The 15,712-nt window shown below is 39.8% G+C and overlaps 1 protein-coding gene across 1 annotated transcript in view; it reads left to right on the forward strand.

Annotated features, from left to right (window-relative positions):
• The window catches only part of nrxn3b (neurexin 3b), a gene marked incomplete at its 5' end in the record, with an annotated part of 250,073 nt that overhangs the window by 8,500 nt on the left and 225,861 nt on the right, over positions 1–15,712 (forward strand). The window contains 2 exons of the mRNA XM_079255634.1: positions 7,495–7,933; positions 11,869–12,252. Of these exons, the coding sequence (XP_079111760.1) occupies positions 7,495–7,933; positions 11,869–12,252 (823 nt within the window). The remainder of the gene's footprint in view (positions 1–7,494; positions 7,934–11,868; positions 12,253–15,712) is intronic.

Consider the following 15,712-nt stretch of genomic DNA (forward strand, 5'->3'; position numbering starts at 1 on the left):
GTCATTCCTTGTACCTGTTTATAAATGTTATTCTCAGCTAAAGGTAACACACATCCTTAGAAAATATAAAATACTATTCAGAATCTCTGATTATTTGATATTATCTTACCATCCCCATCCTCAAAAAGTGTTTATTGTTGGCTAACACTGCGTTGTTAGCATTAGCATGTACACCTGCTATTACTTTTCTCTGTAATCTCCAATGTTTAGTCGTCATGAAAAGCACATTTGCGAGTTACCGCACCAGACTTTGGTTTGCTGAATAGAATTATATATTTCCAGTTGCATACAAAATGGCATGACAGTTGTGTATGATGTTGTAAGCACTGTCCATGTAGACTTTCAACACTTGCTAATTGAGTGGGCGCTAACCTACAGCATAGAGAATGTGCAGCTAACATCACTGGGGCTTTGTACACAATGTTGGAGGATTATTACTGTTATTTGACATCTACTAGCAAGCTATGCTAAAGCATGTTAGAGACATAACATCTTCATTACAATAAGATCACAAAAGGTGTTGCAATGCAAGCACTTACTAATAACTTAAGACTCTTGCATGCTGCCCAACAGCAAATATATTTTAAACTTAGAATATAGATGCATTGTCACCTGCTTTAATCTCTGATATCAATGCTTACCTTTTGTTTGGAATAAGTTTGTACACTAGTCAAGAATTTTAAACTACAAAGAATCAAACATGCATGCATTTAGCAAATGGATGCATGCATAGACTGGTGAGTCTACAAATTTTCGACTGCAACTACACCATTGTTCCGAAAATGCCAAAGTTAATTAAATATCAGTTGTTGATATATTTTCAGTCTGAATTTTTTTTTTAACCTGTCTGGGTTTGTCTCTGTTAAATTAATTTATTGTAGGCATGATGAAAGTAAAAGGCAGTTGTCAAATTAAACATGTAAAAAGATAAAAACCAGTAAAAGAAAATGCATAAATAATTGAAAAAAAATCGCGAAAATCTTTACTGAATAAGATTGTGGTTACAGTGTGAAAAGAGTAAACAGCTCTTAATGTTGTGGCTGAATGTGTGGTATAATAACGCATTATATCAGATTGTGATAATCAGTCACAACCTTGTTAAATTCCTCACCTGCATATCGGAGTCTAATGTAGAGTGGTATTATTGCATGCAAAACCTTTCCTCGCTATGTATGCAGTCAATACCTCTTTCTGCATGAATTCTCAGGTGTACCTCCTCACAGGCTCAATATCTTGTTCATCTCGCTGATGTTGCACCTCTGCAAATACAGAAATCTTTCCATCTGCACACACAAAGCCTAACTGTCCTTCGAAACCAAGGTCATCCACATCCCCTTGCAAAACATTCTGCAGAGGACTCACCATTCCCCATGATGTTTATCACCTGCGCTGCCTCCAAGCTAGGAAGCAGTATAGGAAATTCTGTTAGCTAATTTCTGTTTTGTGTGCTGGTCATTAGAGCTGCTGGTGCAGCTGAGATCTGCATGTGGTCCTGCTGGTTGCATCTTCTCTATAAGACAACAATGAAAAAGGCAATGGTCACCACAGAACCACTGAAAACACGGCACTCGCAGCACTTTCTCCCTCAACATGGAGAAACAATCCTATGTTTGTCCGTCAGTGACATACATGAACATTATGAATTCCATTAAACTTAAAAAAAAAAACACTTCACCTCCACCAGAACTGACAGGAAGCATGTCTTTAGCCATCGTCTTTGACTTGAGGTCTTGTATTTGCTCTTTACGTCTGACATCAAACTTCCTGACTGCGTATTTGTGGATGGATTTTCTGTTGGATGCTTTACTCTCAGCTGACTGCACATGCTGCTAGGCGTATGCATGCTACCTTTACTTTGCACAGGTTAAGCAGGACCTCGTTTTTAAAACTTGCCAGTTGCTGTCACTGGCTTGTCATATTTCAGATATTTATTGTATGTTAGCACTAAATTATGCATCACCACACACTTTGCACCAGAGCCTAGCAATGTGGTTGACAGCTTAGAAAATTAACCCCGCTGTATACCAGTAGCAACACATAACTGGTAAAAACCAACAAAAATAGCAGCAAAATGTTGGATTTCTTATAACAAAATGGCTATTTGAAAATCGTTATCTATCCCTGTTAGAATAATCGTATCACTTTCAGCATGTATGAAATTCTTTTCTGTGTTTGCACATTTAAATGTGTGCACTTGTATTTGTTGTGCCTTTATGTCTCATCTGCAAATCTTCACAAGCGCCATATGTGTGTGTGTTTTCTCAGCACGTCAGTGGAATTACCATCCTGCTTCATTAACACTGGGGTTAAATCAGCAGCTGACAGCAGCTGCAGATGAGGCCAAAGGGACATGAGCACTGATCTGAAGTAGATTAGGGTGGAGATTGTTTACGTATTAGTGTCTATGTACACAAACGCCATTTTTTTCTAACCAACTGCTGACCCTCACCCGTCTCCTTATAGCCTCACCAAGCCTCGATCAATACACCATCCCGGAGCAGAGATGGAAGATCTTGGCTTTATATGGGGTCGTTTTAGTCCCCTGTGTGTGCATTATGAATGGGCTCTATTTGGCTTTTGATAGGCTAAAGGATAGTGTGGCAAAGTGCAGCCATAACAAAGAAAATATGATGTACATACAGCTGTAGTCACTTCGTTTTTAGTAACATCATTTTCATTATCTTATTGATCAGCCTGCAGAGGGGCAAACAAAATCATAATCCCAGAGTGGAAAAGGGACAACTGGTTGGAAATTAGAGCAATGCTGCTGCAGCCTCGCTGTTTGTAGAGCTCAAGGTTATAAGGGTGGATGAGTGACCCGTTAAAGACAAAGTTTTCTACAGCAATAACTAATCATAGTTATGTTGAAAAAGTTCTGCTTGGCTTTTATTAATCTGAGGGATTTCCATCCAAGTAATCTGCGGCGGCCATTGCAACACTTCAAATAAGTTCTCTGTTGCAAATGAGCAGCATTAAAGTGTCTTTTTCTTCTTACCTGAGAGAAGCCTGGAAGTGGAATACAAGGTGTTGTGATTTAGAGGAATACACACATCAGTGTTTCAAAGAGATCAGTAACAGTGGTTAAACAATCTGTCATCTTGTTTTTTGTTTATTTGTTTGTTATGTTTTTCTTCAGCTAATTTATGACAGCACAATCTGCTCCGGATTCAACTAGTTTGAGTTACTGTAGATTTCACTGCTACTGATGGATAATAGCCAGAGAACTCTGTCATCACATCTAGAGATTAGCTGTGGAGCAAACACAGAAAAAAAAAAAAAGAACTAGCATAGAAGAGTCACTTTGTCGCACATAAACACTGCAGTCTGACATGCAATAGATCGGAAAATGATTGAGACTTGAAGTCAGTTTGTATTGTTTTTGTGTTTATCTTCTTTTTGTATATTTTATCTGAATTATTTGCATCTCCAGGATCAGTGTAACTATTCAATTCAATTCAACTTTATTTGTATAGCGCCACTTTACAACAATATTGTCACAGGGCACTTTACATACACAAATCAACATACACATCATTTCGAGCTAATTCATACATACCCTTTAATAGAAACCAACTGATTGCATCGAGTCATGACTTCGATCCAATCCCCCATCCCGAGCATGCAAGCAGCGACAGTTTGAAGGAAAAAACTCCCCTTTAACAGAAGAAAACCTCCAGCAGAACCCGGCTCAGGGAGGGCAGCCATCTGCCTCGACTGGTTGGGGTGGAGAGGACAGGAAAGACAGAACAACATGTACAACTGCACTTATTCAGGAAGACCTGCGGAAAAAAGGAGAAATAAGTTAGGGACAGGAACCTTGGCATATATTTATACATTAATATATTAGAGAAATAGAGTGAGGTAGATCTCAGTGCATCAGGTAATATCCCCATTGCTACATAAGTAAAGGTTGGCTAGACTACCCATAACTATAAGAGCAAAGAGGATAACCTGGACAGTTGGGTCCCGTACATGCAGACTCCAACTCAGGAGATGCTCATATCCTAACTATAAGAATCATGGAAAAGGAAGGTTTTCAGCTCGATCTTAAAGGTGTGGAGGGAGTCTGCCTCCCGAACCCACAGTGGGAGCTGGTTCCATAAGAGAGGAGCCTGATAGCTAAAGGCCCTTCCTCCCATAGTACTCTTTGAGACTCTGGGAACCACCAGTAAACCTGCAGTCTGAGAGCAAAGTGCTCTATTTGGCATATCTATTTGGTAAACTAGTTTACCTTCATTTCAGCTCTGTGCAACAAAACAAGATCAAGCAGATTAATTCACATTATATTTTCTCGTATATTCTGCCATTGTGATGTTACCAAACTGAAGTAAACCAACTTACAGTATTTGTATTTACTTGAGCTCAATATATGGATTATGCTTCTTATTCTATTTTCTGTTCCAATCAAAGCTCCTGACAGGGTCTATCTTCTTTTGTGGTCTTAATTAAAGTAATATTTGTTTTAATGTCACACTTACATTCATAAACAGATTCCTCCACTGTGTGCTTAGAAACAACATTTTTCAGCCTTGAGCATCACCTGACAGCTGTACTATGCTCTACGGCACCATGCCATGTGCCAGAAACTGGATATCAACACGCTCACACCTTTGAACATTCACAATGGCTGAGTCAGAAAGGAAACTCAAGAGAACATGACTGGAAGCTTTACAGAGCAAGCGCTAAGGCACATCAGCATTGGACTGACTTTTACCTGCTGCAGAGAGCTCAGAGAAGAGAGAAAATGGAAGACGGATGGTGAAGGCTGATGAATTAGCATTTTCTATAGGAAGGCCAAAGTGTGAAAATCTGCCAAAATGTAGTAGCTGCGTTTTAAAACCATCATTAAAGACCAGATTTTCCTTAACTTTTTAATATTGTTTAAAACCCAGCACACACAGTGTACATTTACTGAGACATTTTGCCATACGGGGCATCTACACTACACCACTATGCTGTTGAATTTCCTTTTACAGCAATAAATGATGCGACTTATTGACCCAATAGTAAATGACAGCAAGTTACAGTGGCCATAGGCTGTTGTAGTCCAGCCTTAAGATTGCTATTTACCAATTCCTTTGGATTTAGTCCTCCTGCCTCTCTGAGGTCTTTTTATATTCTCCAATAAATAACTACTTTTTACTTTATATGTATTTAATTAAAATGAGGAAAACACCCAATTGTGTTTAAGGATACGCACAAGATTAGATTTCCTTCTGTAGACTTTTACATATATTTTCCACGCTGCCATCACAGCATGCCCTGTGATTGTTTTATTGCTGGTTTGAAAAAAAAAACAAAAAAAAACAAAAAAACATCTGCACATCCATAAGTGCTTCCTCAAAGGGACCCTGTGCACAAACCATAAACATGTTGATTTCTGTGGGTTGTGAATAAAATCCATGTGATTCACATTTCTAGGTGGTCTTTGATTTATAAAAGGGACATTGGCTGAGAATGTGTGTGTGTGCACGGACTCCTATATATTTGTAAATGAGATTTTCTTTCTCTCGTTTTTTGAGTATGCCGTTTTCTGCACTAGCCCCCAGCTGTTGATACAGAGCAAGCTGAAAGAGGTCCCTCGTGTGTGGTTTTCCTTAAAGTCAAAGATTGTGTTTCAGTTTTAAGGTACTTCTTGTAAAAAGTGTTGTTTACTGTGTGTAAAATCAAATTGACATCATAAGTAAGTACATTTCCTGTAAAGCATTAGCTTGCATTAGTAGGTATAATATCCCCACCGTGTTCAGGAGATAACATCGAACCTTAACAGTACTGACATGTACACACACTCTCCTTCTCATCAGGCCATTTTCACAGATTTTTACCCTCTTTTCCTTCTGTTTTGCCTGTTGAAATGTTCTATGTCTCATGCAGTTTACATCCCTCTTTTGTCAGTTTTCTTCTTTTAATCTAATCTTGTGTCTCCCCTTGTTTTTTGTTTTTTCTTCTGCCTCTTTGCCCCGTGCTCATCAGTCGTCCCCAGAGCTGAGGTCACCTGTGTTGATTTACTATCAGATCTTGCAGGATTATCAGTAATCCCACAGCAGTAAAAATCTGCTTGCTGACAGCTGTGTTCCTACTAACACCGTTGCTGTTTCCTGTACACACACCACCCTATAAACCAGAAAAAGAAACCAGAAAAGAAACATTAATTTTCTACCTCAGTGGATTCCATTGGACAATATTTTTTTCCCTTATTTTTCTATGACATTTTGTTAGATTTGACTTTTATACGATGCCGATTTCTACTTTGATGCATTAAAGGTTTGGTGTGAATCCATTGTAGGGAAACAAGCATGATATTAGTCAGAGTCTCTCAGTCAGACATCCTCCCAGGAGCTTTCACTTTCAATTAATGCAGACTGGAATTTTATAACATTACAAAGACTGGCTCACCAGTAAATTAGAAAGCAATTCTCACACCTCACTCGATAAGACAGGTGTTCAGTCGAACAAAAAATTACTCATGCATGTGTTTACAGTCTCTTTCTCTTCATGAATAAAATGGAGATAAAATCGAAAATCACTGAGACAAACAAACCTTAGAAGATATTACTTTTATTGACCCTGCTTTCCTCGAATGTGCAGTATGTAATAACACCAGAGCACGATCCCTTATGATATCCCAGTTTACCATGAAGTACAATTTATTTTTATCAAAATGACATTAGATTTTCAACCATGGTGGAGCCGGAGCATCATCTTCTACTAGGGTGACCAGATCTTTTCTCACCAAATGTGGGACAAAGAGTGAAAATGTGGGACAATGTGACATTCCACTCTGCCATGACAAAGTTTTAAAAAAGATATACTTTCTATTCTGCTCTTTGGTAATAAAAGCACTACCCAAACATAACAAATCTGTTATTATAAAGCCTCCCTGTGAGTAGCGCGTTTTTGGTGACTCGGATTTTTGTGCCGATTCATGTCATATTCTTCGCCGTGTGACACAGAAAAATTACTTTGACAAACCCTCTCACAGTCTCCTCGAACAGGTTTAACCCAGAAACATATGATTTCCCAGTCTTTGTTGTAACAACGCTTTCTTTTTTTCTGCCCTGCAGTTGTCTCCCTGTCCTCCGTGATCAAAGTATTTATTTATTTATTTTCGTTAGTGGGTGCACCTGTGCATCTTAGATGTGCATTAAGTCCCGCCTCCTAGTTTGATTGACATGAGGGTAACTCAAATCAGCAGGCGGTGTGATGTGACAGCTATCAAATAATTTGCGACACACACTTAGTAAAAGCCAGTTATTTTTTTTTTTTTTTTTTTACCTTCACAAAAGTGAAACCTGGTCGTAACAATGCGGGGCAGTGCCCCATTTTGTAGGACATGTGAAAAGTAATAGAAATGCGGGACTATCCCGCACAAAGCGTGACATCTGGCCACCCTATCTTCTACAGCAGCATGGGAATTAAAAATTTAAAAAAAAACCACAATGCTTTAAAATATGCTTCAGAAGTCTGTTAATCCTCCTTGCATGTCCTCCGCAGGTGGTGTATAAGAACAACGATATCCGGTTGGAGCTCTCCCGTCTTGCCCGCATTGTTGACCCCAAGATGAAACTCCAAGGCGACGTTGTCTTCAAGTGCGAAAACGTTCCCACCCTTGACCCCATCAACTTCGAGACCCCGGATTCCTATCTGCCTTTGCCAAAATGGAACACCAAACGTGTGGGCTCCATCTCCTTTGACTTCCGCACATCTGAACCCAACGGGCTCATCCTCTTCACCCACGGTAAGCCTCAGGACCGGCGGGATGCGAAGGGCCAGAAGAACAACAAAGTGGACTTCTTCGCAGTGGAGCTGCTGGATGGAGGGCTGTACCTGCTGCTTGATATGGGCTCTGGGACCATCAAGGTGAAGGCCACCCAGGCCAAAGTCAACGATGGCGTCTGGCACCATGTGGACATCCAAAGGGATGGTCGCTCAGGTATGGATGGAGGAAGGATGAAAGGAAGAAAAATCTCACACACACTATAATGAGAAACATAAGTCAGTTGTCTTGTTTTCCAACTGCAGCAACTGAAACGCCACATAATGTTAAATATTGCTGCCACAGCTCTGTGCTTTGGGAAGGCACTGGAGACTTATTAATGTCACTACTTTCATTTCGTCTTCGCTCTCACACAGTTTCAGAAACACACAAAATAAAAATGACTTCAGTCAGTGGAGGGAACTTCCAGCACAATTCATGATACTTTGCCTTTTTCTTCACACCAAAAAGGAAACAAACAAATTCTCAGAAGCTGACTAATCGTTAGTAAAGAGGTGGAAGTATTATGCTTGACAGGATATCCTAAAGTACAGAATTGGACACTAATATAAAGAAAAACACAAAACTCGGCGTAGGAATATTCAATCTCCACTTCTTTACCTCCAGTTTTAAACACACTCTACCGAACTTTTGCCATTTCCCCATCACATGTCCCCTATCGACAGCTAATTAGGCATCCATCTTGCATCCTACCTGACCTGTTAGCTCTCTCAAACTAGCAAAAGACGATCATACATTGACTCTTGTTATGTCCCTTTCGCTCTTTTAATATTTGTGCGTTTCTTTGCTGAGTCAGCAAAGGTGCACACGTGTTTTTATCTGTTTTCTAACGTGTGATCGGAAACTCTGCTGCTACGTCACACAGTGTCCCGGATGATGAAGTTGTCTAGCGCAGTTTCTCAGACTAGGGATGCTGCTGGGCAGCAGTGGCTCCAGAAATGCACATGATAGATGTCACACTGTCATCACACAAGCCAGAATGTGGAGTTTTAAGGTCAGAAAGTTATATAATGCGCCTTTTGGTCCAAACTCTGCTGCATTTGTCGTATCTCAGAAGTCAGACGTTGGAGTTTCTCCCCTCCTGCTTTGTGTTGCTATTTTATATTTTACCTTTAGGAATGAACGAGCAGCTTGGACATGAGCTGGTATTTTGGCTTGTGTTTTCTTCCAATGTTAGAAAATCCAATTTAATATTGTAATTTAACAATGATATTCATCAGAAACTGGAAATTGTTATTTCCAATTCGCTGATGATAGCACCAACCTCCAATGATAACAAAAGAACTAGTTTACGTTGGTCACGGCTCATTTAAGCAACATTAACTGCTAAAAACATAAGCAGAGCAAAAAGGACTGAATTTACGTGACTGAGAAATTGAAAAACTGGAAAGCACTAAATTCTAAACCAAAGATTAGGAAAACTGAATTGCTCTCAACTCAGCGCAACTCATCTTTATTTATAGAGCACGTTAAAAGCAATCATGATTGGCCACACACACACATATAGCCACATAAAATCGTTAAAACACAGGAGAACTTTAAATGCATAGAATTAACAAATTAAAATCAAAATAAAAAAAGTAAGGGTTGAAAACAGTAAAATATTATAAGCAGCCTCTCAAACTGATTTAAAAGCCAAAGAGAAAAGTTGTGTTTTAAGAGAGGATTTAAAAGCTGGCAATGAGGTGGTCTATCTGATGTTCAAAGACAGCTCACTCCGGTCTGATGCATGCTACTCTGCGTGCCAGTGTGAGCCCTCACACTTACTGCACTGTATGCTATGATATTATAATAACTTGCATCAAAGGATTGATGACTTTAGTTGTCCACTTTTTGGTTATAAATCAGTTGCAAAAAGCAGTAAATTATGAAATTATTTCTTCAAAGTACAATTACTTCTGTATCTATGGTACTTGAACCAAAGCATGTTGCACATGTTTCATTCAGACATCAGGAAATTGTGCCAAACCGAGGGAAAAACAAGACGTGATATCTCTCCCTTAAAGGTGGAGTATGTAAGATTTTCTATATTTTCAAAATAAATTAGCTAAAAATATAACTACAATTATAATTAGATAGTTTTTTTAAACATGTAGGTTCCAGTCTGTCCATATTTGATGCTTTATTAAATTACAAGTTCAATTAATGACAAAGACCCTTGAATGTTTTCCGACCAGTAAAAAAAAAAGTACTTTTTTCCACCAGTAGGGGGAGTATAAGCCCATTTATTAGAGAGCGGCTCTGAGCTACAGCTCACAAGCAATTCCTGCCCTCATTGGAGCTGGCAAGGAGGAGGGATGAGGGGTCAGTTTTGCACATTACTGCCAACCTGTGGTCGTTTGTGGAGGTAGCAGTTTTGTGGTTTTGCTCACGACCTGGTGTTTGCCACCTGGTGGTGGAAAGAATCGCCTTGAAATCTTACTTACTCTGCCTTTAAAGTCATAATTGGATAAATCTAAATATGCAAGAAAATTTTCAAATCTGGCAGGTTGTAAATTAGTCACTGATATTTACTGAAATTTCTCAGACCATTCATTACAAATAGGTAAAAAAAAAAACACACACACACTAATGTCATTAAGGCTGAACGTCTTCACGTCTTGTGTGACTGATCAATCATCTAAATTAAGAATGACACAGAAAGAGCTTACGCCTGCTGCAAGACTCAGAGATGTAATTCTGTTCAGACTTACTTCAGCTTTCCTGCATCACAACTACATCCTTATTGTAGTTGTTTTAACTATGATTTATTGCCAGGATGAAGCCATTCCTCTCTCTAACTAGCCACTGAGTCCATTTCCGCCTGGCTTCCTTCCATTCATACGTCCTCTGACCTCAAAACACAGCGTAATACACAGAAAGTATGAGAAGAAGATTACATTAAAAAAAGGGGGGGGGGGGTTAGAAACTTCTTTTTGCCTTGAGCTCCAAACCCAACACAATCTCTGCATTCGGTGAGATCCTCCAGAGAACACGGCTGTGTTAGTCGGTGTTCCAGCTCGTGTTATATATCAGGTTAGAGCAGCCAATTTAGCCGTGTGTCAGAGCTCGCTGCTTTGATTAATCACCTGCACAGCCCCCGAGTGCGATAGCGGAGCAGAAAGTTGGATTTTTCACAGGAAAAAACAGGAATGAGACAGATAAATGGATACCAGACTGAAAGATGGTTAAGAACGGGCATAATCACACTTGTGGCTTGAGTTAAATGTTAATAGGAGTTGCGAGTGAATTAACTTTCATGTCCACAAAGAGCTGTAGCTCGGAGCTCGCTGCCTGGCTGCAAGGTGAATATAACGTTATGTGGGAGAAGTCATATTTCACAGTTATCATGCAATTTAAATCGGGACTGTGAAATAAAAGGGATTTCTTCTTTTTTACCTGCTATGCGTAGATGACCTCAGTAAAATATTGAAAGGAGCAGTCTGGATATTTTTCTCTTTTTAGTCAGAAAGATGTACTCTAGTAAAGCACATTTTACAGAAAGTAGTGTTTATTATTTTGGGGTAAGGTTTGTAAAATACTCACACATGAAATAGAGATATGAAGTTGGCAAACTTTGCAGTGCAGATTGATAAACATGCCCCTGCTCAGACCAGGTATTTGTGCAGAGCTGTACGCTGTGTGATCAGCTTCTGCTACATGTCCACACAGCTCTCCTTTCACATGGCTTGTCCTACGACATCTACAATTTTCACTTTTGACCTCATTTTGATGAATAAAAATAGATTTGTCAGATAATTTAAAGTATCTATTTAACCCTTTAACTCTAACCATTCACCTTTTCTTCAGGTTTGTCACATCTAAAAGGAATCAGTCGTTTGTGGTTTTTAGAAAAACTTGGGGAAAAAAAAGACTTTCCATTATTTTGCCAAGGTGACAAAGTGCTTTTAGCCTACAATACATATGGGCTAAAATACCCCTTTTATTTCCAAAACATTTAAAGTAAATGAACAGAAACAAGTAGGATTTTCTGTGGCAGCAAGAGAATTATTACTAAATCTGATTTAAAAGAAAAAAAAAAAAGGATCAACAAGAATCGGGTTAAAATTACAGTCATTTTATTTTTGTTCTTGCCTTTTTCCCCCCTGTAGGGATAATCTCAGTAAACAGCCGCAGGACCCCTTTCACAGCCAGTGGGGAAAATGAGATCTTGGACCTGGAAGGAGACCTGTATCTGGGTGGTCTTCCAGACAGCCGAGTTGGTTTGGTGCTCCCCACCGAGCTCTGGACTGCCATGCTCAACTACGGCTATGTGGGCTGCGTGCGGGATCTGTTCATCGACGGACGCAGCAAGGACATCCGTCAGATAGCTCAGACGCAGAATGTGACTGGCATCAAGTTCTCCTGCAGTAAGGTGACGGGGAAGCAGTGCGACGGCAACCCCTGCAAGAACAGCGGGGTGTGCAAGGAGGGGTGGAACCGCTTCATCTGTGACTGCACCGGGACTGGCTTCTGGGATAGTACCTGTGAGAGAGGTGAGGCTCCTCTTTACTCATTTTCTATGTCTGCTTTTTGTTTGCTGGCTTACAGCGATGTCTCAATGAAATTTTATTGGGTTAGCCACAAGGTTTATTGATTATTTATAAAAGAGAGTAAAGCAGCTCCTTTCAGGTGCTGAAAGCCATTTCATCAGTGTGCTTATAGAACGGTTTTGCACTACATTACGATTCAGCAATCAAAACATTGACAGTGCAGTTGAATTGAAATATCTTTCCAGCTCCTTCAGATATTGCTGCAAACTGACAGCATTGTAGCTGCTGTTGGCTAACAATAGCTTTTAGAAAGAAGTGGACAGCTCTCTGTGTTAGCAGAAAGCCAGAAGTGTGACTTGGGATTGTTCCCTCAAATTATTTATGGAAGCTTTGCTGAAAGATTTAATAGGATTTCACTTTTTCTGCCAAGTGGAAGATTTTTCTTTATTTTATTTTATTTATTTTTTTTTTTTTTGAGGAGAGAAATTGAACTTCTTCCAGTTGGTGAAATGGGCTCTCCTTGTCTGAGCTTTAAAAGATTGGCTGCATGAAGTTTTTATGAGGCAGAGGAGACAGGGACACTCCTAGCTGTGGGAGAGTGTGTTATTGGAGCATTGTTCAGATTGTTCTTGGCTTTTTCACAATTTTACAGAGGTTTGCACGGTTCAGTTTAGGGCTTTAAGTTCTCTCCTAAGAACCCGAAGCCTGTAACGAATCGTACTTGTGTGAGGCATAATGAGCATCTGGAGAGCAGGTCGTTACTGTTAGAAGTAAGTGTGACTATAGGAGGAGGGATCGTTATATGTTATTAACAAAGCCAATGGAGGATATCAACATGGAGGACACATACAGATGAAGATGAAAGCATTTTCTATTTGTGAATGCGAAGAAATGAAATGGTTTACCGTAGGGATGCAACGATACCGATACCAGTATAGGTATCGGCTCCATACCAAGCGTGTGTACTCGTACTTGGTATGACTAAGAGTGTACCGATACCACAACCGACACCGCACTAGTCAAGCTAGCACAGATGTGTTTTATGACATGCTTTGGACATGTTTTAAAAGAAATAAATTGAGTGTCAAAATGTGACATTTTTTGTTACACTAAAACAGTGATCCTCACTGTTAATTCAACAAGAGCCACATTCAGTATACTAAGACAAGAGGAGAGCCGCCACCCCCAAACAAAGCATTCCCACGCTACTTATCCTGCTACGTTGCCAAATCAGTAGCATTCAGCTTTTTAGCAAGGAATGGTTATCCTAAATATTGCAAGGAGTAATGGCATTCTTATGCAACAGTATATGGTGAAAATACAATAATGCCTCCAGAATGTGGGCGTTTCTTTTTCAATATATATACGGAGCTACCGACAGAGCACCTCTTTGGCTGAGGTCAGTGCAGCTGAAATTAGCCAAAACTGGCAACTGACAGGGTCATTTAGGGCTAAGTTTTTGCAAGCAGCCTGCAGCTCTTGTTTGTGGAGAGAACTGCACTGTTGAGGATCATTATGACTTGTTTAGATAGCATTTTCAGAAAGCCAGTGGCTGCTTCACGAGCCGCAAGTCAAGAGTCAGTAAGCCGCACAATGAGGAAGACTGCACTAAAAGCTGTATCTTTGTTTCAAAATCACACATGTATAGTTGTAGTTAGGTATAATGTGCCAAATCAAAATAAAACTTGTTGAAATGGTTATATCTGTAATGTTATTGTACTTCTATTGGTGAGGTAACTTTCAAAATAATAACCATAGTCACATAAATAGTTCACATAAACAGATTTGGTATCGGCAAATATCGGTATGGCAGATATTCAAATTTCAGATATCTGTATTGGATCGGAACTCCCAAAAAGTGGATCAGAGCATCCCTAGTTTACAGCGACCAACCACTTTCTTTGGTTCAGATGCTGATCAACAATGGCAGCAACTCGGTGTGTTTTGGTCAAGACAACTTGTTGAAGTTCAATCTGAGCATCCGAACGAGGAAGAAATGGGATTTAAGTGACTTTGAATGTGGTTTGGTTGTTGTGTGAGAATTTCAGAAACTGCTGGTCTACTGGAATTTTCACACACAACCATCTCTAGGGTTCGATAAGAGAAAATAGCCAGTGAGCTGCAGTTGTCTGGGCCTAAATGTCTGGTTGATGTCAGAGATCAGAGGCATACTGACCAGTCTGATTCAGACTGGGTGGAGATGATGGAACAGCAACAGGAAGGTAATCAGAGGTATGCAGCAGTGAGATCATAGAAACAGGTTATAACAGTAAAAAAATGAAGTAAATTGATATAAATCTGTATTTACATTACATATATGAAGATAATATTTTAGACAGCTGAAACTTTGGTTGGAGCTTACTTGTGAGAATTGTGTCTCTCTGATCAAATTCATCTTTTCTTAGCAAACCTATCTAAGCTCGCTCTATCAAGAAGTTTTATTCCCAGAAAACATGAAAAGAAAGAAACCAGTCACGTAGTGGCTTTGAAGCGCAAAAACAGTGCCAGCATGTCTCCTTTTCACCCTTGAAGAAAGAAAACATGAAGTTATACACCCCCAATTGCTGCACGCTCTCCTATAATTCCTCTCCTGTCCTGTTCTCCTTCCCCTCCGTCTCAGACATTGGTCTCTGAGTGGTCATATATCTGCATTCAACGAGTGCCGTTGCCGCTGTGTGATAACCCACAGGATTTCTGCTGGCTGTAGACGAAAGCTTCAGTCTGTTCAGCAATTGATTTCTACTCTCCATTGTGAGACTTGAGCTGGAAAATTAAATGTGCTGATATTGCTAATAGCCTCTGGATTTAAATTTCTTGCTTAAAAACACTGCTGTAGTATACATCCATGCATGCCAGTTCAGGTATTGGGATAAATTGCACCGCAAATTGCGGTACAGTATAAAAATGCTACAACTCCTCAGCACAGACAGACGACATGCAGATTTAGTCAATAATTTGTAAAAAGACGGGCAGAAAGTAAATCTGTAATGAGGCGTAGTAGCTTACAATTCTTGGTTCTCTGAAAGGAAGAGGCCAAAAAACACCATTTAATGCCATTGGAGTTACACTTTTTTGGTGAATTCCATACACTTTGCATAAAAGATGGATGGAGCCTCCGTGACGTCACCAGTAGGTTTCTGAAGAGCTGAATTGAAGCTCATTGGTCGTTCCCACCGTTGCCATCTTGGCAGTGTCGTCTCTCCATGAAAATACAAAAATAGACAAAGAGGTAGAGCTGAAGCGTGGTGGTGGATGATTGACATCTATCAAACTCTGACCTGCCTGTAGCTAAAAGCTAACCTGAGCTAACCGGAAGCTAACAGGAACTAACCAGGTAACGGAGGAAGGCATACTAAAACTAAGTCATGGTGTTAGGTGGCTAAAAACTGTGGTTGTGCTACACTCTGCCTTCTTTCAGTGAGATATCTGGTACCTGTCAATCAAAAGGACAAACCCCTAACGG

This window comes from Telmatherina bonti (assembly GCF_933228915.1).
Source record: "Telmatherina bonti genome assembly, chromosome: 16".
Taxonomy (NCBI): Eukaryota; Metazoa; Chordata; class Actinopteri; order Atheriniformes; family Telmatherinidae; genus Telmatherina; species Telmatherina bonti.